The sequence below is a fragment of the Corvus kubaryi genome, unplaced genomic scaffold, assembly GCF_017639235.1.
Source record: "Corvus kubaryi isolate FWS band 111438036 unplaced genomic scaffold, C.kubaryi_AGA036_p1.0 split3-37296, whole genome shotgun sequence".
Classification (NCBI taxonomy): Eukaryota; Metazoa; Chordata; class Aves; order Passeriformes; family Corvidae; genus Corvus; species Corvus kubaryi.
Window position 1 is genome coordinate 1,140,580 of NW_024582086.1, and position 27,338 is coordinate 1,167,917.

Sequence of the window (27,338 nt, forward strand, 5' to 3'; positions counted from 1 at the left end):
GACAGATATGAGTGATAACGTGATGCTTTTTCTTTCCTGCCTTTCCAGGACCAAAAAGTGGAATCATAGGTCATATACCAATGACCCTTGCAGTGAGACTAAACCTTATGTCTTTGTTTTCAGGTATTTGTACATTAGATATCTTTAGCTGAAGCAAAGCTGAAACTCTGGAGTTGTCACAAGCCAAAACGATAGCCTCTTTGCAAAAGTAAAGATACTTTTCTCTAATTAAACAGAGATTATCTTTAAATGCTGATTGTTAATGTTACAAGTAAAATTCTGACTCCAGCTACCCACATGCAGGCCTGTTGAACTTCAGCAGCACCTTTCCATGTTAGTGTGCATGACTTGAGTGGAAAAACTGCTTTACTCTCTTCGTCTTTATTTACTCTTCTTCCTTCTTGGACACTGGGTTTCAGGCCAAGTTTTTGTGACTGGATTTTCCAAGATCACAGAATCACAGGATCTTAGGGGTTGGAATGGACCTTAAATGGACCATCTAGTCCCAGCCAACCACATTTATCTGTGAAGCAGTAGAAATGGCCAACCTACTGTGAAGCACTTTGTAGTTTACATATTCTTCAGATCAGCCAGGAGGCAATGGTGAGCAGAGGTTAAGTTGATGTCTGAGGTATTTTCTGCCTTTGGAGGCAACATCTTGGGTGGAGGAAGTCACTTATGAGGTCTCAGTCCCAGGACCTTAGCAGAGGATACTTCCTGTTTATAGACCAGTGTTCCTGTTTGTCCAGAGTTAAGTCAACTACAAAAAAACCAAAAAGACCCCAAGCGAACAACAAAAGAAAAACAAACAAAAAACCAACCAAACAAAAAAACTCAAACAACCAAAAAAAAAAAAAACCCAACAACAAAAACCCAACTTGTTTGACAAACTCAGAATCTAATTCTTAACTTTCAGCTAAAAAATGAGTGTAACTGAAATTTTTATATATACCTTCAAATGAAAAATTACTGAATAGGCGTGTTAGTGTATATTTAGGCTTCAAAAGAAAAAAATTAGGTATTTGTTCTCTCTGTACATTTTTAGGATTTCTGTAGGAATGCTTAGTACTTTACCAGATTGATGGTTCAAGTTGGCTTCCCATTAGTGTATAAAACTGGAAGGAACTTTGTTGATTCCATCACAGCATGATGTATCCTCACATTGTGACTTAACTGAGTCTGATCCTACTCAGAGGGAACTGACTGTCCTGACCCTGATGTGTGATGCTCTGGATCGGGGATGTGACAGATACCTCTGATCCACAGCTTCTATGCTAGCCTGCTCTTCATTGGATATATTTTTCTGATCCCTAAGGGCATGCCATTTACTGTTTTCTTGAAGTGAAGTACATTGAAAAATGTGGATTTGCAAAATGCTAGCTTAAGGGTTTGGTTTGGGTTTTTTTTTATACTGATAACAATATAAAATTCTATTACCTCTTACCTTTTAAAAAAAGATCCTGTGGAATGCTTTATGGAATCCTTTACTGAATTCTTTGCAAAGTATCTTAACCAACTTTCAGGTGTATATCTCCAAATCAAGTCATAGCAGTCTTGTCTAACCTGGTGTCAATTGTATTGTCTTCTGATTTAACTGAAGAGTGAAACATTAGGGTGGGTGTATACACTGATGTTGAAGCCACTTATGGGTGTGTTAGATATGTGAGCCCTGCTCAGCTGGATGATATGCCTCCATTCTTACATAGTGCCCTCTGTGGCATAATTTATTGTTTATTTGCAATGCATACAGGCTTATGTGTACTGCAGGTAGCCTGTGAGGTTTGGGCTTCATTGAATTATGCAACTTTAGTTGAAATATATAACTTTAGTGTGAAAACAAGTTGCATCTTATAAAAGCTAAAATATTTTGTGTGGCTTTTCTTTTGGAAGGTAATGCTGCTGACAAGCTCCTTATCTCTGTTCTATTTAAGAGACAGTAAAAATGTTGATTTTTGTTCCTGGAGTGATTTTTCTGCTTACCTGCTTATTTTTCCATGACTTTTCTTTTTATTTGGTTTGTCCTGGAAAGATCAATTCTTCCCAAATGTGGAAAACTCAGAGGAACAAACAGGTTATGAGGGTCACTGATTTACACATAGGGATAATAAAATTGAGTGCATGTTTTTGTTGTCTTGGCTTTTGCCTGGGAGAGGAGAAATGCTCCATGGCTTCCCCTCCTCTTGATTAGGGGGTTTTTATGAGAAAACTGCCAAAAAAGAAAAGAAAAATCCAAGTAATTTATTGTGAGATTATCTGAATAAGAGTATCTCTCAGTGTGGACTAAAAAAAAGCTGCTTAAAAGTCAGATTTAATAAAATTTTCCTTCTCTAAAGTTCTTTGGGTTATTGGAATGTTTGCATGGGTAATTATTACCTGTCAGGGGAATAGAAATTTAAGAAATATTTTATCTGAAGAATTAAATCTGTAGGTTTTCTTCCCACTCCTGTATAACTTTGCATGTAATAAAAATAAAAACAGGCTTAATGTGTAACATTCTTCCAACTTCCTGCTGGAATGAAGTTTGAAAAATTCTTTGGCTACAAGTACAAGATGTCCTAGTTTGCCATCATCACCTGGTTGACTGCTCTGCTGTAAAAAGTTGTGTCATGAGATGAGCTAGATAAGACTTCAGTAGAAGAGTGAATACTAAGCAGTCAGCTTTGCAAATGCCCAAAAAAGTGCAGTACAGCAAGGGAAGACTTGAAGTGAGGGGTGTGCTTCAAGCTCACTAGTGTTCTTTGAGTCATTGTTGTTAAAACTTGGCATTATGCAATGCAATTTCACTTGGTGCCTTGAATCACTACTTAGATTTACAACATTCATTGTAAAGGAATTATCCTGTAACTTAACTGTTCAGTAGCTGCACCCTTAAGAAATTTTACCAATTATAGTAATCTTGAAAATGCTTTGGACACTTAATGGAAAATAGCAAAATACTAAAAAAAAAAAAAAGGCACATGCTGGTTTGATTTCTGAGTTTAGTGCAGCAGGTAAAAAAGATTTATATTGTTCCTGTCTTCACCACTGATGTTTGTAGAGAAAAATTTTGGTAGTGTCACTTCTTTGTAGTAATTTTTTGATTAGGTAATATCCCTGGGTAGCAATGAGTTGTGTAAAAAGCCTATTAAAATACCAGAGGTGAGCTGTGAAGGTGAGAGAAACCCTCCTTACCTTCTTATTTTTTTTTAATTGATTCCTGCCCACCCCTCCACTAATATTAAAGAACATTGATCTAGTAAGGAGTATAAGGGAATCCTGTGTGGAGGTTTAATTTAAAGCTAGTGAGTTTTACTGATGTTGTCAATCAGCAGAGGATGAGAGAGGATCTCTCAGCAGAGCCAGAGCATTTAGTGGTCTTGACAGGGTAATTAATTACCTCAGGACTGTATTCTTAAGGTCAAATTGAACTGCTCTAGCAGACGGAAGAACAATTTTTCTTGGAAGAAAAGGTAAAGGTGGTTTTTTTCCTTAAATTTCTACAGGACTTACGTAAATTATAATTTTGCAGTCTTTTAGCTATATTAACAGTTAAAGTTCTGACAGCATTTTCATTCTAATACTACACATTCACACGTCTTTTCACCCCCAGGTAAAATTTGTTCTCTTCACTGAAATTCAGATCTCCTCAGACTTTGAATGTTACTTAACCAGCTTAAGCTGGCTGCTTGTCTTACATGTAGCTGAATAATACTGAGAGTAGGATTCAGTTCTTAATGCATATTGCTGTCACTTCCTGTAGACCACATTATGACCACATGGTTGTTTGTTCATTCACACATAGTGTCAGGCCAAACCATGAAATGTGCTATTCTCACCTTCAGCAATCACAGCTTGCTTTCTGTTTGAGCCCAAAGTGCCATATTGCTGCTCATTAGAGTGTCTTTCAGAGTCCATCCCTGTTTCTCTGAGGGAGAGAATCCTTGGACCAGTGCAGCTCACCCTGAGGTTGCTGAGCAGGTTTGCAGCCAGAAAACTTCAGTGGTTCAGTAAGGTCCTTCCTGAGCTGCATAGGGGTTTCCTGACACAGAGGAGATGTTAGAAGGGGCCAGACATACTGTGTAGAGTTGGTGGAGGTCTGCAGCCATTGCTCGAAAGCCAAGTCTTATGCAATTAAAAACAAACAAACAAAGCCAACAAAACAGAGAAAAAAACGCTTGTTACTACTGATACTGAAGCTGCATTTTTGTACCCTGCCCTCCCCATGCTATGCAAAGTCCTCTAAAAACTTTGTGGCTTTCTGCATGGATTCAAAATGCTGTAAATGCTAGGCATGGAGATCTGTCCATTGTTTTGAGGGGTTTTGTTTGTTTGTTTGGGTTTTTTTAATTATTTTATTTTGTTTTAAATCCAATATCTGTTTTCTTTTTATAAGAGGGTCTTTATTATTGTAAATATGGTTGTGCTTACTTTTGAAATTATGGCAGTCTTCAGGCAAATAGACCTCTGTTAAGCTAGCAGCTTTCAAGTTTTTTGTCATATGTTGACTCTTTTGTCTTTAATCCATTAAGTAATAGTTTTTTTCAGAAAGGTTGTAAGATATTCCAGTGAACTGTAAGTTGCAATGGATGTGTTTTGTGCATTTCTAGATACGCCTGTGGAATACTGCAAGAGATAGCCAAGTGTTGTGCTTGCCAGAGACTCTCTCAGTAGTAGCAGCTCCTTAGGTACAACCTGAGGATAATTATCCTCCTTCAGGAGGATAATTGATGTCTTGCATTTTAAGACTTTATTCCTGTTTGTATTATTCATGTGGAGGGCTTAATATTACACTGTGTACTCTTGTCCTCCTTGAAAGGTAACTGCTTTTATTTTATTCCTAGTGCGTCTGAAATTCCTGTGCCCTCATTGTTTGGACATGAGTGGCGATCAGAATCATAAATGTAAAGTATGAGGGAAGGTCTTTTGAGACTGTAAGAATGTAAAAATTATGAAATAGAAAATGTTTGGAGACTTGTTCTCCTTTCTTTTCATATATTTTATTTGCACTTAAATTCTAAGTTAAGTATTTCTTATTTTTAGCAAGACAGTGATAGTTATTGGCTGCACGTTTTAAAGTGTTCTTCTGTATTGGTCCTTGTTCTGTGATTGTAGTGCATAATTAGCATCTCGTGTCTTATGTCAGTGAACTTGATTATTGTTTTTCTTTTATCAGAAGCTTATGACCCTGATTTAAAATGGTCACAGTATCTTGAGGTCTTCTGGAAAAACCTCTGCTTCCGTTTCTCTCAGTAGCAGGCTTTCCAGCTGGTTTCTGTTCTTAGCACGTGCATGCATTTGTTTCTGTTCACCAAGTGGCATTTTGGGTGTCAGTTGCTTTAGAACAAGTCTTCTGAAAGCCTTTTGCTGGTGTTCCTCTGTGCTATGAACAGAAACATTTTATGAGGTCTTCCTATCTGAGCAGTGTGCTGTCCTTAATTGGTTATATCCGGAGGAAGACTTCTGGTCCTCGTCCTCTCAGATATAGAAGACTGGTCTTAAGTGTAAATTTGTCACGTTGGTCCACTCATTCCCTCAGCTGAGTGGCAACAGATGTAGATCCCATGACCCTGGGACTGAGGCCTGGGACTCTGGCATGGGTTGTAGCTGTCAGAGCTGGAACACTTTGAGATGTGGGCTAAAATAGAGAAACCTCTTCTGATAATAATGCTGAAAGGCTGTTGCTTCAGTGTCTTATTTTTTTCAATGCATTCCCTATTGCACAGCAGGCTGTAAAAGCAGGACCTTTATGGGATATGGTTGTTTTTACCAGCTTAATCTAAACTTGTAAGTGAAGCTCTGTTGAGCTTTTTTAGTTCCACAGGGTTGCCTTTAGTGAGGGAAGTCTGGAATTCCAATTTGCTCTGTCCACAGAAACGTGCTACTGCAGGCCTCCACCATGAACTCAGCACAGCATATACACGTTCAACAAGGTAGTCTTGTGTACTGGGAAAAGTGGCCTTGAAGCTTTGTTTGGAGTGGAACAATGTTTATTTGAGGGGAGACAGGAAGTAAACTTGATGAATATACAGCAATGTACTCTCCTGTTTCAGGAAGAAAGCTGTCACTGGCCAGTGACAAGCTGAGACATCATCTCTGAGGTGTGATGCAGCATCTTCTTGCTAGAAATCAAATTAAGAAGAGTTCTTGAGTCGTGGTATCTCATACAAATTTAAGTGCAAATGAAGATCACATGCCTGGCACAATGGCCTCTGAGAACATTGCTGTGAGAAAAAGCAATATCTCCTTGTTTCTATTGTGCTTGCCAAGGAGGCATACATGTTCCTAAAGTATTCCTTTTCTCAGTATAAATCTGTCTTCTTTGTAAGTAGGTTTAACCCATTTTCATCTGCACATACTGGATGGTAGTTTTTTGTTGGAGTTTCTTTTTCCACAGAAACATGCATTTTAAAATAACTGGACACTACTCTGAAGGGCAAGTAGTGTTTTAAGCAGAAAGATTGCATTTGAAGCTCGTGAATGTAAATATTTAGTGAAATACTGATTTTAGCATTTAAAGATTTCAGATTTAAAGACCTGGGTGAATACATTAAGTAGAGGTGTTTAGGAATAAATTATATTAAATTCTCAAGTTTTTTGAGGGAATGCTAATACTTTGTCCTTTATTAATAGTAAGATAAAACAGCTCAAAGTACAGTACCTGAGGTATCCGTATGTAGTAGCAGATAGTAAGAAACTGCAACACTCACTTGTAGGGGACTGTATCTCTTCATTATTTTTGGTAACTTCTTTGTTTAACCTGCTAACTTGCACAGTTTTCACTTGAAAATTGTAAATCTGTTCATCTTGATGTTAGGAAATCAAATATTAAAGCAGTGAAAATACTTGGATTTGGTGGTGTAATGTTTGCATTTCTAGAAACAAGTGTCTTTCCTAGTAACTGCAGTGTAAAATTTCAGTAAAACTGTTTTTAAATTGGTATCTCCAGGGTAGTGCTGTTCAGTGTTGTACAGTGTGTATCATCATTCAGTATTTAAAACTGCAGGCTTTCAGGCAGTTTATTGGCTTGCCTTGTAGTTCGGTGGTTTTGACATTGCATAACTGTCATGTTCACCTGTTGAATTAGCTGTGGAATTAAAATAAAATCTTGGTACGGCTGTTAATTCAGTCCATATAAAAACTGTTTAAACAGTCTAAATCTAGAACTATCAGCAAGTAATTTCTGAGTGAGCAGACTGACAGGATATAGGTAGGGAGATGAGTCTGGAGAGTCTCTGCTTTAAATGAGTATCACTAGTGAAATAACTGGACTTTGACATCAAAAATGAGGAGGGATATGTCCCATGTATATCACATAATCTAGGCAAGGTTCTTTTGCATGGGAATTAGTTATACCAGTAATATTTTGTGGTGTCCTTGTTTTTCCCTAGTGGTACTGACTTGCAGGAGTCACAGATTACTAGTAATGTTTTTCCAAGGAAAACCCAACTTAAATTACATTGGGTTTCTGAAGTTACGTGTTTCTTTCAGATTTCTTGCCTGGCCAGTAGTTCTGGTGTTTAGCAAGATGGTTAAATACAGTGTTAAGATGTTGGTGATGAACCACTGGTTTTGGTTTAATACACATTATTCCTATTACTAATGTGCCCAAATTCAATGTGTCAGGAGTAGTCACTGGGATGCTTTCCATGTAGGGTAATCAGTGATCAGCATAATGTTCTTAGACATGAAAAATAGCTTGTAAACATGCTTCAAGAACTTGAAGGTAATGACACTGAAACTGGATATGTAAGAGTAGTGTATACTGCTTAGAATATTGCTTTCATTTATTTGCACTCTCGAAATTGCATTCTGTGTAGGCCTTGCCTCCTATGTCAAACTATTTGAAATGTCTTTTACCAGCCAGGGCATGGGCAATACTGGATCAGCTGTCACCATGAAAGAACTCATACTCACTTACCAGAGGAAAGTGAGAGAGTTTTGCAGAAACTGCTTTATATCTTGACAGATGCCAGTTCTGTATCACAAGGTAAACTTGCAGTAAGTTAGCAAGTATTTTTTGTAGATTTCTTCTCTTTTGATAGACTCTGAGTTTATATTCTTAATATGTGGCAGCATGTGTCCAGCAGTGTGAATTCCCCTTTGAAAGACAGTGTCTCTATTTTGAATTCCTCTTGGAATGACTAGGAAGAAAATGATGGTGTTGCTGGTTTCATACAAAAAGCTGACTGGGAATCCCCTGTCCCGTCCTCTCTTACATCCCGTCTTTGTGTGAAGTCCATGTCTAAAAATTTCCTGAAGATTTGTTCTGTGTTGCTGGAGAATCACAGAATGTCTGAGGTTGAAGGCATCTCTGAGACCATGTACACCCATAAGCAGGTTGCTTAGGCCTGTGTCCACATGGATTTTGAATGCCTTCAGAGTTAGGCTCCACAATCTGAGTTACTTCTTCCAATGCTTGATCACCCTTTATTTACCATGAAAATGTGTTTCCTTGTAGAATTAAATCTATAAAAAGTATCCAAATGAATTTTTTTGCGTTTCAGTTTGTGCCCCTTGACTCTTGTTTTGTCACTTGATATTGCAAAGAACTGTGTGGATCCATTTTCTTTGTTTCCTTCATCAGATTTTTATGGCTAAGATGTTATCTCCAGACTGAGCAATGCCAACTCTCAGCCTTCCCTTGCATCAGAGCTGCTCCAGTCCCATAATCACTTCTGCGACCATTTACTGGATTCACTCAGGTTGGAAATACCTTACTGCAGTGGAGAGCCCAGAGCTGGAGATAAGACACTTGCAGAGGACTAACAGTGCTGCCTAGATAGGAAGAATCACCGCCCTTCACCTGTTGGTGAAGCTACTAATTCAGCCTAGGTGACTGTCAGCTAGGGTACATTCTCTTGGCTTATCATCAACTTTATGTCTATCAGGACTCCAAAGTTCTCTGACAAGCTGCTTTCCTGCCAGTCAGCTCCCAGCATGTTCTGGTACATGAGATTTTTCTCTCCAGTGGGAGGATTCTGATTTTCTTGTTGTTGAACGTCTTTGAGTTTCCTGCTTGCCTGATTGTCCAGTCTACTGAAGTTCCTCAGGATGGCAGCACAACCCTCCAGCCTGTCAGCCACTCCTCAAAGCTTTACATTATCACTTGAGGCATTGCATTGCCCCATCATCTAGTGCAGATGTTGGATCCAGTGTCGATGGAGGCCAGGGACTAGCTTCCATCTGAACGTCATGCCACTGACTGTGACCCATTGATCCTGGTAGTTCAGCCAGTTTTCAGTCTTATCACTTTCCCCCTTAACTAGTACGTGTTTAAACACACAGAAGTATAAAAATATTATTCACGCGTGCTGGCTCGACGAGAAGCCCAGAGGCGTAGCCATGCAGCTTCTGATTTACAGCAGCACACACAAAAGGATCAGAGAGAGGGGAGATGCTCCTCACCCCAGGGAGCCATCCCTTGAGCAGAGCGTGAGAGCACACAGGCAGAAGAGAAGAAGCAGAGAGAGGGGACTCTCCATACAAGTTCCACACAGAAGGTTTATTTCAGGTGAAATGATGGGGGGGGGAAGACGAAGAGCCAAAGATCTGAGGGTGTCCAGGGATTTTATAGTGGGGATAGGAAAGGTGGGGATGAGGGATACAGCCAATGGGATACTTGACAGGACACAGGGTTGAGTGCAAGGGAACCAATGGAAATAACACAAAGGAGGGAATTAGGGAAGGAACCAATGGAATGTAGAGTACAACAGAACTTTCTAGAATTAATATGTATTAACTTAGGGGAAATGAATATTAACAAACTTATACATAAAACAGGGAGGGGAAAACATGAACCTATCACATAAAAATATGTAAAATGTGGAACCGGAGGGTTATGGGCTCTCACCCTAACCAAGGAGTGAGGCATAATGCTTCGGTGCCTGACCACCACAGCTTGGTGTCTCTTGGATCTTCAGGGGTCAGGGTGGCTGCAGCCACTTGCACTGCTACACAGAAGTGTATACTTGATGTGCATCTGGTGAGGATAATGCAGGAGAGCATCAGGTCTGAACAGATGATTTAAATAACATCCAGTGTTCTTCTCTTGTTCACCAGTGCAATCATGTCATTCTAGAAGGATCTAGTTAAGATGGTCAGACATGGTTTTGTCTTTATAAATCCATGCTGACTGCATTCAGTCACCTCTGTCATTCATGTGACTGAAGGAGACTTCCATGGTTAGTTCCTCAGTCACCTTTCCAGGGACTGAGTTGTCTGACTGACCTGTATCTATCCAGAGGGCAAGAGAGTTTCTTGCCACTAAGGTGGATGGTACTTGCTTCTTTCCACTACTCAGAAACAAGCCCTGTTCCCTACGACCTTTCAAAGTGTATTGGGTCTGGCTGAGCTGGAGCTCATTTCCCTGTAATAGCCCCCACAGCACTGCTGGACTTTGCAGTGATAGTTGGAAAGGTGTTGATAGCGCACCAGTGTTGTGGCTATTGCTCAGCAGCACCAGCACAGCATCAGCGCTGTCTCTCCAACATTCCTGCCTCCATCAAGGGGCTGGGGGGTGGGCAAGGTCCAGGGAGGGGTCACAACCAGGCCAGCTGACCCAAACTGACCAAAGCAATATTCCATGGCATATGATGTCAGCTCAGATATAAAAGCTGAGGGAGGGAAGGAGAAGGAGCAGGGGCATTGGTCATTTTACCGTGTTTGCCTTCCAGAGCAGCCGCTCCACCCGCTGAAGCCCTGCTTCCCGGGAAGTGGCTGAGCATCGCTCACCAATGGGAAGCAGAGATAAATTTTTTTTTTTCCATTTTCTTATGTGCATGCAAACTTTTGCTTTTTTTAATTGCTTTAGTAAACTGCCTTAGCTTAGAATCTTATATTTCTCTTCCCTGTCCTGCTGGCAAAGGGACTGATTGAACAGCTTGGTGGGCGCCTAGTGCCCAGCCAGGGTCAATCCACTACACAAAGACAACCAAGAGTTGCCTTTCAGCAGCATGTGTCAGCTTCCTCAGCACTTGTGGGCGCAGCCTTTCAGGCCCCATGGACTTCTCTCCGTGCAGTTTAAGTATTCCTCACTATAATCCTCCACCACTGAGGGTATGTGCTCCTTGTTTCAGGCTTTTGTACTGCTCTTGGGCCCGGGATCCCTGGAGGTCAGTTCTGCTGGTAAAGACTGAGGCAAGAAAGTACTTTAATGTCCTGTCTTTTTTTCTGTGTTCCCAGTCAGCAGTTTTCCTGTCCTGTTCAGCAGTGAATTTGTTTTTCCTTCGTCTTCCTTTTGCTGACAGATCATTTTGTTGCCTTTCAGGTCTCTCACCAGTTTCAAATCCAGCTGGGTTTTACTTTCTCTAACCTCATCTATGTGTGATTGGAAACTATTTCTATTCTTGTTTTCACATCCTTTACACGTTGGGTTTATGTTGGAGTTAATTCCTTGTTCATCCAGGCAGGTCCCCAGACACCTTCGCTTGATAGATTTGGGTCGGAGGTCATCCTTCATTCGCTGGAGGTGGCAAGCAGGGATGTCAACATGGTTTCCAGACCTGGAAGCTGTTCTAGCAGCTTGGTTTGTAGGAACTGTGGTATCCATGCCTGTGCTGCTGGGCTGCTGTAATCATCAGGGAAGTCAGGGCAATGTGTGGGTAAGAAAGGAGAATTTTCATTTCATTCTCATCACTGTTGAATTTGAGCCGCAGATCAGCAGACCTTGTTGAGTTACTTACTTGCTTCCAGCCTACTTCAGTGCCAGCGACAGCAGGAGGCGGGGTCAAAAGCTTTGGATATTAAGCATTACCTCACAGGTCACTCATTTTAGTTAAAAAGTTTTTCTTTGCATTTTAGGTGTCTTTTCATACAGATCACAACTCTGTTATTTCTGCTTATGTTGCACTTCCTCTATTTTATTCCATCTAATGTGTTGAATTAGAACGATTTTGACAGTTATGAGCAAGCTACTCATTGTAAAGTCCAGTTACTGTGTTGGATTGCTTAGAAAGTGGAGCTATTTGATCTATCATCATCTATAGAACTACTTCTAGAGCAAAGTCTACATAGTTAGGAGACTGGGAAAACAGTAGCACCACAAGGTATAGCTTATGGGTCTTGGCAGGCCTGTGGTGTCTTCTATTTTTACAGACATTTTTGTTTTGTTTGAAAAGATCTTGTGAGGCTTACACTCTGCAGCCTCTGTTCTGAGTCCTTGCAAGCATGCGTGCTTAGAAAGCATCCTCACAACAGGTATTTGAGTTCAACACAGGTAATGTAAAGTCCAGAGTACCTCTTTAATCTTCAGCTAACGGCGGGGGGTTTGGTTTTTCAGTTATGAAACATTGTTTGGCCAGCAGTTGCATAGATTTCTTGTTAAATTTAAAGATAAGCCACTGGTTTTCATCCTTCCATCGCTGATGGTCACTCCAGGAATTGGACATTTTCTCCAGAGGACCAGAACAAATGCGTATGGAAAGAAAAGCTTCTGTCTGACAGCTTAAAAAAGGATTGGATAGGACACTACTCAATGTATCTCAATTCCAGATGGAATTAAAAACTGTGAAACAGTTTAATGTGTTCAGTTATGAGTGGACTTAGTTGCTGTACCCACCTACCATGTAGATTCGCGGGTTGAGAGGGTGTGGAAGAGGTGGAAGGGCTTCTTTGGAAAACAAACATTAAAGTAGCTATTCAGAACTGCTTGGGTTTGGTAATTCATCATTTTACTGGGACTAGTCCTATTCCCCAGGCATAGGAAATATGTCTCCATTCCTTGGCCTTGCGTCTCCTTAAAGCCATCCTGGCAAGGGAGGCATGGAAGTTTATTTCTTAAGGAACCAAATGGGCAAGTTGAGCAAGTTTGTTCATTCCTTAGCCATTGGTTTTTTCTGCCTGGTTAGAAAAGGGTAGCTGTCATTGTCTTTGTTGCTTCTTTGGCTGAATGCGGGCAAACTTTACTCTCTGTTTTCCTGTAACTTTGAACATAAGGCTTTAGCTCTTGTGTGGTTCTCATGTGGAAAGAACAAGGCAGTGTGTCTTACCAGGTTCCATGTTGGATAGCTACAAGTTTTTGAGGTCATTCCTCTTCAGCCAGCACAAAGGTACCTTGCACAAAGCCTCTGGGTGGAACTTGAAGGGTCACAGCAGTGTTCAGGGTACTGCTTGTTTAATCTCCAGCATGGTCTCTTCTGTTTTGCTTCTGCAGCAGTCTTAAGAGTCTGCTGATCTGCATGGAAATGAGACAGGAAGGATTTGAAAAAAAACATCAAAGAATGAGGCAAAAGACAGAATGACAGAATCAAGTTCCAGTTGCCCAGTATTGGCTAACAGTGCATGGAAGGGGAGGGAGGGAAAGGAGATAAATCTGACTATTTCTTGACGATCCTTTTTACTTTTGCGTAGGTAAAAAGCCTAGATAAAGTATTTTGTCCTATTTGAGAAGCACAGATATTCTGTCCTAAGCATTCTTGTGGTAAAACCACTTGTACAAACTTCAGTAGGAAGTAGTGAATGTGCTGTTTTGTAGCATGTGTCTAAAGGTCAAAGAATCTACTTGATAATCTTAAAATATTTCTGACTGACACTTTGAGGCAGCAGGTAAAAAACTTCTGTCCAAAAGGATCTGAGAAGCTCACTGTTAAATGGCATTTAACACCTCTGTTGCAGAAATTAACAAGCGGCTGAACAGGCAAAATACAGGTTGGATTCCAACTTAAGCCATTTGTTCTTAGGCCTGTGAAAGTGATGTAGCAGAGTTTATCTTGACCTCATCAATGATTGTGATTATGTGTCATCTGGTAGCAAGCTCAACAGGTACAAAAGACACAGCACTTGAAAAAAACTTGGAAACCTCTAAGTGCCTCAGACTGTCTTTCTGTGCCTTTGGCCTACATATCATACTAAAATCTTAATTTCTTGTATGTTTTAGTGCGTTTTAATGAGAACTCACGGAACATGGGACATTCATGGAACTTCTTAAATTTGTCACTTTAATCTTACAATCAGCTAACTGAGAACACTTTCTCCACCAAGGCTTGCTGAAATGTGTAGCTGGCTTTTTCTCATTTATTTGGAAGTAGTTTTTATATATGAGTTCATGTAGTCAGCTTCTGCTATGTGGTCTAAGTTGCATTCCTTCTGTGTTTTCAGAAGCCAGCTCCCAAAAAAAAAACCCCAGAAACCAAAAAAAAAAACAAACAAAAAAACCACTGAACTGGTTTTGCAAAGTAACTGTTCTGTCTGCTCTTAGAGATATTTTAATGTCTCTGAACAAATAACACTGTTGTATTTCAGCTGGGTTTAAAGTGTTTATTTTCTGGGATTTTCTTTTTTTTTTTCCCTAAGGTTTCTTATGCACGACCAAGTTCAGCTTCTATCAGAGATGCAAACTTGTATGTTAGTGGACTTCCAAAAACAATGACCCAGAAAGAACTGGAACAGCTCTTTTCCCAATACGGACGCATTATTACTTCTCGTATTCTGGTTGACCAAGTTACTGGTAAGTAGGCAATTTTGCATGGCCTCTCATTTTTGGACTCACAGTTTTAAGAAATACTTCATCTTTCAGTACAATAGTCTTACCTCTATAATGTATAAAAGGTGTATGTAGGCCAGAAAATGCATTTTTCTCCTGGAACTGTTCATAAATATGCATGGAAAAAAATAGACTGTGTAGTGTACTGAGCCAGCTTGAGTCATTTCCACCCTGAAGGTGCAGGTTTGAAGCTTGTTTGATGACTTGTAATAAATTTACGGCTGCCATAATCTTCCTTTCCAAGCTGCTGCGTGAAAATAGTCCCTCAGTGCCTTACAAAATGCTATTAAACTTTTTTTTCTCAAAATAAAATTTTATGCACAGCTGACTCTCTGAGGCTAGGATTACAGAAGCCCCATTGGCAATTGCTGTTAAGACTGTTTTCAAGGCTAACTCATTAAATTTGGGTGCACACATGAACTTTGAGTTCCTCAGGAGCAGATAAGTTTGGTGATTACCTGTGCCTTAAAGTACTAAGATGTACCAGGTTATTTGCATTATTACAATATGTGTCTCAATCATGTGGTTGTCAGTGACAAGTTTGTGGTTACTCTTCAGACTCAGACAGTAATACCTGTGTTTTTTTGCTGTCTCAAATGGCTGATCTTGAGGAGCTTTATAATTTTCTGCATCACCTGCTGTGAGGTCTCTGCCAGAAATAAGCAATTGAATAAAAAGCCAAGTACGTGATAGGAGTATTGAGTGTACAAAGCAACATACAAAGAAGCAGGGCTCTCCAAGTTCTCCCCCTTCGGCACACTAAGGGGTGGGACGGAGGAAAGTAATTTACTCACATAATTATTCCCTGAATAAGCTAGGTTTGATTTATTTTTTATTTTGTACTTGTACCTTTTCAAAGTCACATATCCTCTTGGGTAACAAACAGCTTTCAACTGTAGAAGGTCATAAAGTTTTTAAATTGTCTTACTTTGAAAAGTTTCTACCAGCCCACGTTGGAGTCTTGGCTGACCTTTAGAGGAATTTGTATGTACTCCTTTGAGTTCCACTAAGTTAAAAGAAATCTCAATATTGACACCTAATACTTACAGAGTGTTTTAATAGTGTGAATTTTTGAGAGCATAGAGAGGCCTGGAAAGGAAAGCTAAAGGCCAAATACCGACTTAGGTATCTGTAGAGGTAGCAGATTTGTGGGACAGATTCCTGGTCTTTGTTCAATAAATAGCTGTTCACAGTAGGTTCCTGTATATCCATACGTAGAAATAGATGGAATTTAACAAATGGACCAGTAAGTAAATATAATTGAACATCTAACATGCATGGTAATTCTATTCATGTTCATAAATCCTGCTATTTGCAGTGTATTTTTCTGGCATATAGACTGTTATTAAGGCTTAAGCTTTCTTGATTCCTTCTTCTTGGTAATTTGGAAGAAGTAGGCTCACAATGGTATAAATAATAAGGTTGTGACATGAACTGACAGATAAAAAATGCAAAGTTGAAGCTGGTGACATTTGCTGCTTTAAAGCTTTCTTAGGCCTCTTCATTGTCATTTCAATGGTTTAAATCATCATTGTTTATGAACAGAATACATTTCTTGTTATTAATGTCTTTCTCAGTTGAGGACAGGTGTCTAACTTACCTGGTTATTAATGAACCAAAATGTAAAGGGGCTCTAAATGGCACTAGAAATACTACAAAGAAAACATTGATCCAAGTAATGTTGGCTGTTAGTAACTTTAATGTTAATTGGTTCAAGTATCCACAGCTCAATGTGTTTATTCTAAGACACTTTGGATTTTTGATGTGTGATGTTCCTAAGACCTTGCATAAACACTTTCGGATTCCCTTGCATGTTGCCTTTGACTTTTCTATGCCAAGAAAAGTTTCCTTCAAAAGTAATGCCTAGTGATGTATGGTGATATACTGAAACCACATATTTTACTTAGAGGTAGCCACTGACTGCTTAAACATGACCATAATTCTCATTATTGCAATATAGTATGTGCACATCATCATCCTCTCAGCATATTTCCTCCAAAGAGAGTTTCAGGGGATACTGCAGGAGAACAAAAGGTGGTTTTTTTGCTGCTAGAGAGCAGAGAGCTAAGCTACTTACAGAATTTTTGTGAATTTAGGTACTGCAGAGTAGCGTGAGCTGACCAGAGGTTACAATGCAGCTGGGTTGGGTTCATCTCCATCCAACAAAATAGCTTTGTTTCCAAATTCCTCTTTGACTCACTATATTTAAGTTTTTTCCATTGTTTCCCCTCAACCCTCCACACTTTTTACACAAATGTGTCTTACATCAATTAAATTAAAAATTAAAATCAAAATTACAGTAGAAAATTCTTACTCTACACAAAAGCTCAGTTCTATTAAGCTCAAAATTACCATGTGTTCGCAACAATTGGCCATCAACAGTGACTGGTCACACAAATAAAAAGTTGGCATCTAATATTGTGGAATCTGTGAATTCATTACTGTATGCTTTTTTTCACCGTGTGCAGGGGTGTCAAGGGGCGTGGGGTTTATCCGGTTTGACAAGCGAATTGAAGCAGAAGAAGCTATCAAGGGCTTGAATGGCCAGAAACCTCCAGGTGCCACAGAGCCCATCACTGTAAAGTTTGCTAACAATCCAAGCCAAAAAACCAATCAGGCCATTCTTTCCCAGCTGTACCATTCTCCAAACAGAAGGTATCCCGCACCTCTAGCTCAGCAGGCTCAACGTTTTAGGTAAGTCAAATAAATGTGCACAACTGTGCTGAAACTCGCATGTCCCCACAGCCCCTGTTTGTTTGCCTCCACTCCTGTGTTTTCCTGCTTGTCTGACTTCTCTGTGGGAAGGAAACACATGAATGTTGAACTTCAGCTATGCTCCCACAGTACAACTAAAACCAAAATGCATGCCATCCTATTGATAGTATTTCAGTGTCTAATAAGCATACTTAGCTAAACCCAGGTGGCATCTTTCTTCTACTCAGTCACTAATTTTTTTTTTTTTCAAAGATTACTTTTCATTTCCTATGTTATTCTTGATTAATGTGCAAGTCAATGAAGTTAATATTGACCTAGGAGATCTAGTGGTTTTTTCTTAGCCATAAGCATGTCACAGCCAGCTTCCTCATGCCTACCCCTACATTTTTCCTCCCCATTCTGGCTTTCAGTTTTTCCCTAGTTAGTTGTTTATGTCCTTCATGCCATACTTTGTCTTTTCTTGTTACGACCTTTACTAATGAAGATTGTTCACGTATTTTCCGCCTGTGCTTTTTGGGGATTTATGTTCCCATCATGCTGAAACTATAGGCATACAGTTCTTGTGCTATTCAGTGTATTGAAAAGAACAGATGGTGAGAACAAAGTGAAACAAACACTGTATTATCTACAACCATGAGTACCTTGGATTTTTTTCAGTGATTTTGATAATTTCTTCCCTCCCTCTGCCCCTAAACAATGTGACTGAAATGTGTTAAACAGTAATACACTCAAAGAGTATTACTGTTGTATTTTTCAAGAAACAAAACCAGTTGATAGCTTGCTTCAAAGAGAATATACCAAATTTCAAAAGCTCTCCATTGGCTAGGCTTGCTTATAAGCCAAATATTCAAGAGTTCAGGGACTTCACTTCAGAATTTCTGAATTTTTCTTTTCTTCAGCTTTTTGGCCTTACGTGCTGCAGGTGTCTTACAGGTGTGAGAAGTAGGTGTTCTGCCATAAGAGAGGGGATAACCAATTTTATTGATTTTTTTTGTGGATCTTCTTACCCTTTTTTAGGTAATAAAAAGGCTACCTTACAAGAGTGTTCTGAATAAAAATAGGCTTGCCATTATTCCATAGAGGCAGAAATTGCAGGATAGACTCAAGTGCATTGTATGAAATAAGATCATGGGTGAGCTGTTGAACAGCCTGTGTGTTACAATATACATATTCTGGCAAGTCTTGGCCTCCAGACTCCTTGAGTTGTTCTGACTGCCCATGTTCCGAGATACTCCTCTGTGTTCAGGTTCACTCAGGTGCTGGCTGGGGATAGCATTGGTATTTCACTGATACTCCAGGTAGATTTGTCATGATTCATAAAAATCCTCCCAGCTCTCAGAGTTTCTTTTGGGGGGGTTTGGGTTTTTTTGAGAGGTTCTTTTTTTTAGGTAATTTCAGTAGACTAACCCTGTCCTGCAACTTTAGGCTTTGTACCTTAAATTTTGACTGGTGGAAATTTATTTTTCTTTAAATGGAATTGTATTTTTATGAAGGTCCGTTTCCATTTCACTGGGAAGTTGTTGGTTTTTTTCTGAGATACTAAGTGTAAAGTAATGCTTAAAAGCACCTTAAATGATTCTATCATTTGCCCCACATACAAGTGTAATGATAACAAAAAGCGTTGAGTTATACCAACTCTGTAAATAGGAGAGAGAGTAAAATCTCTCTAAATTTATTGATGTGGAAGGAAGAAAAAAGTTTCACTGACTGGTCAAAAGGTAAACTGAGGTTGCAGACGATTGGATTTTTTTGGGGGGGGTTTTTTTGTCAAGAACTTCAGGCTAGTGTTTCATCAATAAAAGACAGTCTTACCAAATTTTAAATCTTTACACTGTAAGGGAAATCATCTTGTCTTTTAGGTTTTTTTGCTTTGCACTGTTTCATCATTCCAGGTGTGGTGCTGACTACATAGTTGAGATGGCACCAATGCTTTAGATCTTTCATGTGTTACACATGCAAGAAATCTTGGGTGTTGACATTTCAGACAGGATTACCTGATTCAGTTGCCCTGCCTCTGTTAATAGTTGTCAGAGGCCTGAAAACAGCTTAAACTTTACTAGTAAAAGCAACAGGATCAATATAATGCTTCCTTTCTTTCTTATTAAGAGAAAACTTGAGCTGGACTTTAAAAAGCAGCTCTGTATAATTGTTTCTCAGTTTCTATAAGATGCATAACTTAAAGCATCTTTAAAAATTTTCCAGTGAAAGTCCCTGAGAATTTTTCCAGAGTATTTTTAAACCTTCAGGATAACTGATGAAAAATCATACAAGGGATACCATTACTATATTAAGTCCTCATCTGATTATATCTTTAACAAGGACCTGTAAGTGGTGGTGTTTCACTCTTCACCTTGCTCTCCCCCCCAGATGTCAATGACAGCAGGCCTCAGTCATCCACACTAAGTCTACCAACAGTAGTCAAGCATTTTTTAATTTCCTTTTTTCTGATCTTTTAGGGGTTCAGTAGTTTCTTGTCAGTGTATTCCACAAACCCAGCTCGCAGCAGAATCAATGCTCTGTAGGAAACTAAATTAAGTGTATGTTTTTTACCTAAGCTCATATTTTGATGACTCTTGAAGAGGATCTGTAATAAGACTTCCTCTTGCTGTATTTGTGGTTTGCCAGGAAGAAACAAGAGCTTCTTCAGGGTAAACATTTTATGAAAAGCAGTTTAAGGGACTCCAGGAATAAGAGTAATAGGAGCTGTATGCATTGTGTATTTTGGGTATTGGCTTGGTAATTTGAAAGGGTTTAGTGTTGTGGTGCCATTCTGTAGTTGGGGGAGGTGAGGGAAGAAGCACATGGAGAAATCTTAAAAATAATATATATATATGTGTGTGTGTGTATTCTAGAAACACTTCATCCTGGAAAATCATAGCATCATAGAATATCCTGGGTTGGAAGGCACCCACAAGGATCATCGAGTCCAGCTGCTGGCCCTGCACAGGCCCATCCCCAAGAGTCACACCATGTGCCTGAGAGCATTGTTCAAACAATTCCTGAACCCTGGCAGGCTTGGTGACATGACCGCTTCCCTAGGAAGTGTCCAGCCACCCTCTGAGTGAAGAACTTTTCCCTAATATCCAACCTAAACCTCCCCTGACACAACTTCAGGGCATTCCCTTGGGTTCTGTCACTGCTCACCACAGAGAAGAGATCAGTGCCTGCCCTCCTCTTCCCCTCATGAGGAAACTGTGGAGTGTGATGAGGCCAGCCACCCCTCAGACTCGCCAGGCTGAACAAGCCAGGTGACCTCAACTTCTCCTTGTACAGCTTCCCCTCCAGACCCTTCACTATTTTCCTGGCCCGCCTTTGGACACTCTCTAACAGCTCAGTGGCTTTTCTGTGTTGTGGCACCCAGACCTGCCCCCAGCACTCGAGGTGAGGCTGCCCCAGTGCAGAGCAGAGCGGGACAATCCCCTCCCTTGCCCGGCTGGTGATGCTGTGCCTGATGCACCCCAGGACACGGGTGGCTCTCCTGGCTGCCAGGGCACTGCTGGCTCATGTTCAACTTTCTGTTGACCACAACCCCCAGGTCCCTTCCCATGCTTTTCAGTGTCTCATTTTCCAGTGTGTCCGTACATCCTGGCTTGCCCCATCCCAGGTGCAGAATCTGACACTTGCCCTTTTTAAATGTCATGTGGTTGGCAATTTCCCAACCCTCTAATTTGTCAAGCTCTCTCTGCCTTAAGGGGAGTCAACAGCTCCTCCCAGGTTAATGTCATCAGCAGACTTACTAAGTATGCGTTCTTCAAGTCCTGCATCCAAGTCATTTATGAAGATGCTAAAGAGCACTGAGCCTAAAATGAAGCTATGTGGAATCCCAGTAGTGACCAGTTACTCGCCAGGTATCACTGTAACCCTTTGTGCCCAACCCATGAGCCAGTTGCTCACCCATCACATGATGCGTTTATCCAGCCGTGTGCTGCACATTTTGTCCAGAATGATCCTGGGGGAGGCAGTATGAAAAGCTATACTGAAATCCAAAAATCTGACTTCCGTTGGTCAGCTGGGTAGGTTATCCTGTCATAAAAAGAAATTAAGTTTGACAAGCAGGACTTTCCTTCATGAAGCCATGCTGGCTGTGATTGTGTTTTTCAACACTTCCCAGATTAATCTCCATAATTTTACCAGGCAGTGAAGTGAGACTGACAGGCCTGTATTTTCCAGGGTCATCCTTCTTACCCTTCTTGAAAGTTGGGATAGTGTTAGCCAGCTTCCAGTCAACTCCGTATTCCCAAGACCATTAAAAAGTCATTGAGAGAGTCCTCACAAAAGCATTGGCCAGTTTTCTGAGTGTTCTTGGATGAATCCCATCAAGTCTGATAGATTGGTAGGAATTCAGCTGGAGCAGGAGATCCCGCACAAGTTTAGGGTTGTTCACCATTTTCACAGCCGTGGTCCTCCAGCTCAGGACCCTTGGGACCCTCTTAGCCCATCATTAGTATTAAAGATGGAGGCAAAGAAAGCATTAAACTTCTCTGTCCTTTTTGTGTCCATGTTTGTGGGGTGACCGTCCTCATTCTATACCTGGCCTATGTTATTTTTGGACTGCTCTTTGACATTGACATATTTAAAAACATCTTTTTGTTGTCCCCCGTGTTTTTGGCAAGCTTCAACTCTTGTTGAGCTTTGACCACACTAATTTTGTCCCTCTAGTGGCAAGCAGCATCTCTGTGTTCTTTCCATGTCCTCCTGACTTTGCCTCCACTGTTCTTACACTTACTTATTTTGCCTTAGTCCTACTCAGCCAAACCAGCCTTCTGCCTCACAACATTTTGGAACTGCCAGAAGGAGTAGGAATATGAAAAATCTTTTTTTGGAGTTCATGTTACCACAGTTGCTATTGGTCGAAAATACTGCATCTGTCTTGACAGTCATGCCAGCAAACATGTAAGAAGCCTCAATAAAAGTCTCTGTCTCAACCAAGTTAGTAATGTGGAAAACTTCACCGATGTGGTCACTGACTGTAACTTTATGGTAACAATATGTGATTTAGGCTAAACTTGCAGCAGTGGTGCACTTTATGAATTGAACTTCTTATGGTTGTGATTACTACACAGCGTATTTAGTATTCACTGTCAGGTGCAACAAGGTGCTACTGCTCTTTCAGTGGTGATTCTTCAACGTTGCATGAGGTTCCATACAGTGTAATGGATGTGACAGTAATATGCTAAGTTTCCTTATTCTTAAAGGGTGGAAAAGTCTGAAGACTGAACATGTTGCTAAATGTTTTGCAGGTTGGACAATCTGCTCAACATAGCTTATGGAGTAAAGAGGTAATAAAGGATTAGTTGGTTCATAACAACCAAATTAGTTTGAAGTAATTTGCAAACTCTTACTTTTCAGTAAGACTTATGTTGAATTTTTGCATGTTGAGACTTCAGCTGAAATTGTTCATTTTGATGCATTTTGCATGAAATAGACAAACCTTTTGTAGCAGTTCCATGGAATTCCTGTTTCAAGTGACTTGCTAATCCTCACTGGTTTTATAGCATGCTTTCCTTTTGATTTTCTATGTTACATCATTTCAGACATACCTAGTACTGTTCTCCCTACTCGTGTATAATTTTTTGCATAGTATTTGCGCAGTTAGGGGGCAAAAAATATTTTTGATCTTATCTTTCTAGTCTGAGCAACATGTTCATTCTGTGAAAAGCTCTGTATCATTCTCTTCTTTTATTTTGACATTTCTTTGCTGGGGTTCCATGTGAACAGCTATATTATGATTCTGTTTTGCTTTCCCTCATTCTTTAGTAGGTTTCCTCCAATGACCATTGATGGAATGACCAGTTTGGCCGGAATTAATATCCCTGGACATGCAGGAACTGGGTGGTGCATTTTTGTGTACAACTTGGCCCCTGATGCTGATGAGAGTATCCTCTGGCAAATGTTTGGACCCTTCGGAGCAGTAACCAATGTGAAGGTCATCCGTGACTTTAACACCAACAAGTGCAAAGGTTTTGGATTTGTGACTATGACAAACTACGATGAGGCAGCTATGGCAATAGCCAGCCTGAATGGATACCGCCTTGGTGACAGAGTATTGCAGGTCTCCTTCAAAACAAACAAAACGCACAAAGCCTAACAAGTTATTCTCAGTGCATTAATACATGAAAACTCTACAACAAAGGCAATTTACAAGAAGCTCTATGCATTAGTAAATGCCTTTGTTGTATGCCAGTGTGGAAATGGGGATAAAATGACTACTTAGCATCCTAAGAATATGTGAGATTTTTTTATTGCTAATATTTGAATTAGAACTTCTTAACTATCTTTTGTGTTTGAGTATTGACAAGAGTTACAGGGTTTTTACCTGTCACAATGCGTATTCTATTGCCTTCTTTGAAGAAGGTGGACCTTTTAAAATGTTTCAGCTAAGGGAAGAAGTTTTTTTCTTTATACATGGCTGCCTTTAACCTATGAGTAAATACCAAGGCTTTGTGTAATACTATAATTTTTCTTTCGTCATTTTTTGATTTGCTTTGTCTTTAATTTACATTGTAATGCATTATTGTTTTGTTTCGTTGTTCAAGAAAAGTATTTGAAGTTTACATTTTATTTATAAAGTTAAAAGCAGTATTTATTTTATCATCTTCATTTGGGTTGGGGAATGGGAACACATTATAGAAGCTTATTGTAAGAATACTGGAGAACTTTTCGTAAAGCAGTACCTTGCCAAAGAGATAAGAGCCTCTTTGATGTGGGTTTACAAAAGCATCTATTTTTATAAAAAAAAATAAAAAATTTGGAGAAACTTTTTACTGGTCCTGGAACAAATATTTTGACTTGAATACTTTGAGAAATCTCTTCGTATGACACCTAGTGAGCTTTTAAAACTTACCAGGAAATTTGCAATTATTGGGAAAAAATTTAGAAAGATTTATGATGTAGAACTACTTTTGAGACCTTTGTATTAAGAAGTAAAGTCAATGGGATGCACTGTTGGTTTCATTTTTTGTAATCATCAGTGGAGTCATTGATCATCCTGGTTATTAAGTGATAGGTGGCTCACTTTAATTTGTGATTTTGAAACAAATGAAAATTTAAAAAAAGAATATAAGAGCAAGCAGAAAACTTACAATACTGAGAGATGGGGGAAAAAAAAAATCTGTTCTTCCTAAAGAATTCCCTTCAGATAGAGCTCATGGTGTTTAGTGATGTACTTGCTATTGTTTGAAGAATTGTTTTGTCTTAAGAAAAGACATCGAGCATGGTTTGCGCAGTAGCAAATCAGCAGAAGTGACCTGAGTTGGATAGGTTAGGAGGTATTTTGAAAGTTACGTTCAAGGCTAACACCTGAGCTTTGTGTAATGTAAATAAGACCTTAAGTTATGAACCTTTCAGCTAATTTTGATTATAGTTTTTTTTTTTAAGTTACATGCCAAGTGATGTTCAATTTTGAATGTTTTTGTATAAGTTTTTTCTTTGTAAATGGCATTAACATTGTTACTTGAAGTCTGCTTCCTTTTTTTTTTTCTTTTCCTTTTTATTTTTGTCCTGAGGACTTGAATTTACAGTGCATCAGATCTGTTGCTATTTTTGTCTGTAGATAGTCTAGCTTCAGCTGTTTATGGTGATGCAACATTTTTGTTTATAAATATGTTTGTGGTAAAAAAAAAACAAGTATAAACATATGTTTTGAGCAAATTTCCTTACATTTTTCATATGAAAACCATAAATACCTGTATGCTATTGAAGTTTAACTTTGTATGATGCTTAAGTCACTATTTGGGGAAATAGAAAAGGTCTTTACCATGTATTGAAGAAATTTAAGGAAAACAAATACAGAATATTTTCTGATTAGCATCTAGCTTATAATTAAATTTTTAAAAAAAAAGCTGAGGGTTTGATGCCTTCACCAGGATGCACTGACAACTATGTAGTTACGTCCTGCTTTTTGTATAAACTGAGATGCTCATATGCTTCCCCTTAGAAAAAGCAATGTTCTATGCATAACATAGTTGTACACTATATTTGCAGTTGGTTTTGGTTCTTATTCTTTTAAATTGTAGTTATAAAATTTTCAGTATAGTACAGTACATATACTGTGAAGCGCGTGCTAAAGTGAATAAGCAAGTTTTCATGCTGACCCACTCAATGCTATTCAAAAATCAATTGGCTTCCTGAGTACTTCTTCATTCTTAGATGCATTTAGATTGTTAAAGCTAATCCTCTGCATTAAAAGTTGTATATAGTATAGAAATCACAAACTTTCCAATGTGGGAGAAATAGTAGCTACATGCTTCTTTCCTATACTACTGTAGCAACTAACGGCATTGATGAGAAGGCATGTAAATTGGGCTTCACTTTACAGTGTTTATCAGAGCACTTAGTAAAATATAAGGCTGGTATTTATTTGAAGTTTGTATAGTATGACTTAATTCACATTTGTTGGAATAGAGAATATATTCTGTTGGGCATTTAAGAGGTTGTACATGTTTTCTTTTGTGTTTGGATTCTTTGTACTTTTTCATGTTCAGTACATCAATAAACAAAGTTGAAGGGAAAACAGTGTCCTGAGCTGGTCTTTTACCATATTTTCCACTGCTTTAATGAGTAAGTAATCTGAGTGAAAGATTTCTGCAAAGCTCTTGAGCTGCTTGTAATTTAGGTTAGGATCTCAGTTACCAACAAGGAAGTAAGACAGTGGAGCTGTGTACCAGTTCTGATATATTAGAATTAGTGTAGAATCTTTTCACTTCAGATTTACATTAACCACTCAATACTTAGCCTGATATAATAAATGAGAGTCATTAAACACATTCAGTAAAAATTAATTTGCTGTGTGTCTAGCAGGCTGCTGTCCAGTGTAACTACGTGAATGCCTAAGTGTGTTTTCCAAGAGATAAAGTAGAAAGATTAAGAAGTATCAGGGACTCCAAGGAGGAGATAGATACACCAGTTGCACTGTGCTCTGGCCTTCCAGAGACAGGGGCAGAGATGAGAAAGAAACCCAGATCAAGAGCATCATGTAACCTCCCCCTGCCAGGCTGAAGGCGGTAGGTCAGAAGGAAGGGGTGAATGGACGCAAGTCCTTGCTCGGCACAACAGGCAGAAGCTCTCCTTGTTCACCTCACTCTCCCAGGTGCCTATGTACAATAAGTATGAGGCTCTGGATGTGGTAGGAGAATCAATGGATGATTAGGACGAAAGTCCTTCTCCAACAGAGGAGAAGTCTGCCTCCCTGTGGTGTGGGTTATGGACGTCACCAGGAAACTTCCTAGCCTGGTTCACACTACTGCTGCCTGTTGCTGGTCCTCCACGTGCATAGTGATGAAGCCACAACACGTAGTCCAAAGGCTGGTGTAAAGAGATTTCAAGGTCCTGGGATGGTTGGTGAAGTATTCAGGGGCACAGGTTATTTTTCCCTCTGCTTTTGTAGGTGCAGGTAGTGACACTGAAAAAAGCAGATGGACATGGTCTTAATACCTGACTCTGGGGCTAGTGCCACACTGCCAGAATTTTGGTAGCTTTCATATGATGGGTTGACCTACATGGTACTGGGAGTGGTGAATTCAGATGGGATTTGCCTCTCTAAAAGGGGAAAGGGGGTCTTTGGTCAAGGATCTAATGGGGCTTATTGATAGGGCATTAGACTATATATGATGGGGGAGGGGGATATCATCAGGTCTAATGGTGATAAGGTGTGAATGACATGCTTTCCCAGTCAGCAAGAGGTGCCCAGAGCCTGGAGCGGTAAGCAGGTCAGCAGGAGAGCACCTGAATTACAACATCAAGGAATTCCAGTTACTCCAGCCAGAAAGCTTCATTAGGGGTCCAACTCAATGCCTCTCTGCTAACGCACACACAACAGGGAGAATAAACAGGAGGAATTAGAGATATGTGCAGGCCTGCAGGGCTACAATCATTGGCATCATGGAAACATGGGTTGACTCCTGTGGCTCAAGTGGAAGGGTATGGGCTCTTTAGGAAAGTCAGGCAAAGGAGAGGTGAAGAGGCAGGATTGCCCCCTGTGTCAATGACCAGCTGGAGTTCATGGAGCTTCACCTGGGGATGGATGAGGAACTGACTGAGATGGGTCAGGATTCGAGGCTGGCAAGGACAGGGGACTTTATAGTGGGGGGTGTGCTATAGTCTGCTACAGACTGTCTGACCAGGAAGACCAAGCAGCTGAGGCCCTTTACAGAAAGACAGGAGTGAC

General features: G+C 39.8%; 1 protein-coding gene across 8 annotated transcripts in view; it reads left to right on the forward strand.

Moving 5' to 3' along the window:
* Positions 1-25,685, forward strand: part of ELAVL2 (ELAV like RNA binding protein 2) — a 91,229-nt gene extending 65,544 nt beyond the window's left edge. For 5 of the 8 annotated variants that reach the window (XM_042015272.1, XM_042015270.1, XM_042015265.1 and 2 more), the window contains 4 exons: positions 14,269-14,422; positions 16,927-17,152; positions 22,414-22,452; positions 22,931-25,685. In XM_042015272.1, the coding sequence (XP_041871206.1) occupies positions 14,269-14,422; positions 16,927-17,152; positions 22,414-22,452; positions 22,931-23,261 (750 nt within the window). In that variant the 3' untranslated portion in view covers positions 23,262-25,685. The remainder of the gene's footprint in view (positions 1-14,268; positions 14,423-16,926; positions 17,153-22,413; positions 22,453-22,930) is intronic. The other 3 variants (XM_042015266.1, XM_042015268.1, XM_042015267.1) reach the window with 3 other exon arrangements.
* The last annotated feature ends 1,653 nt before the right edge of the window (positions 25,686-27,338 follow it).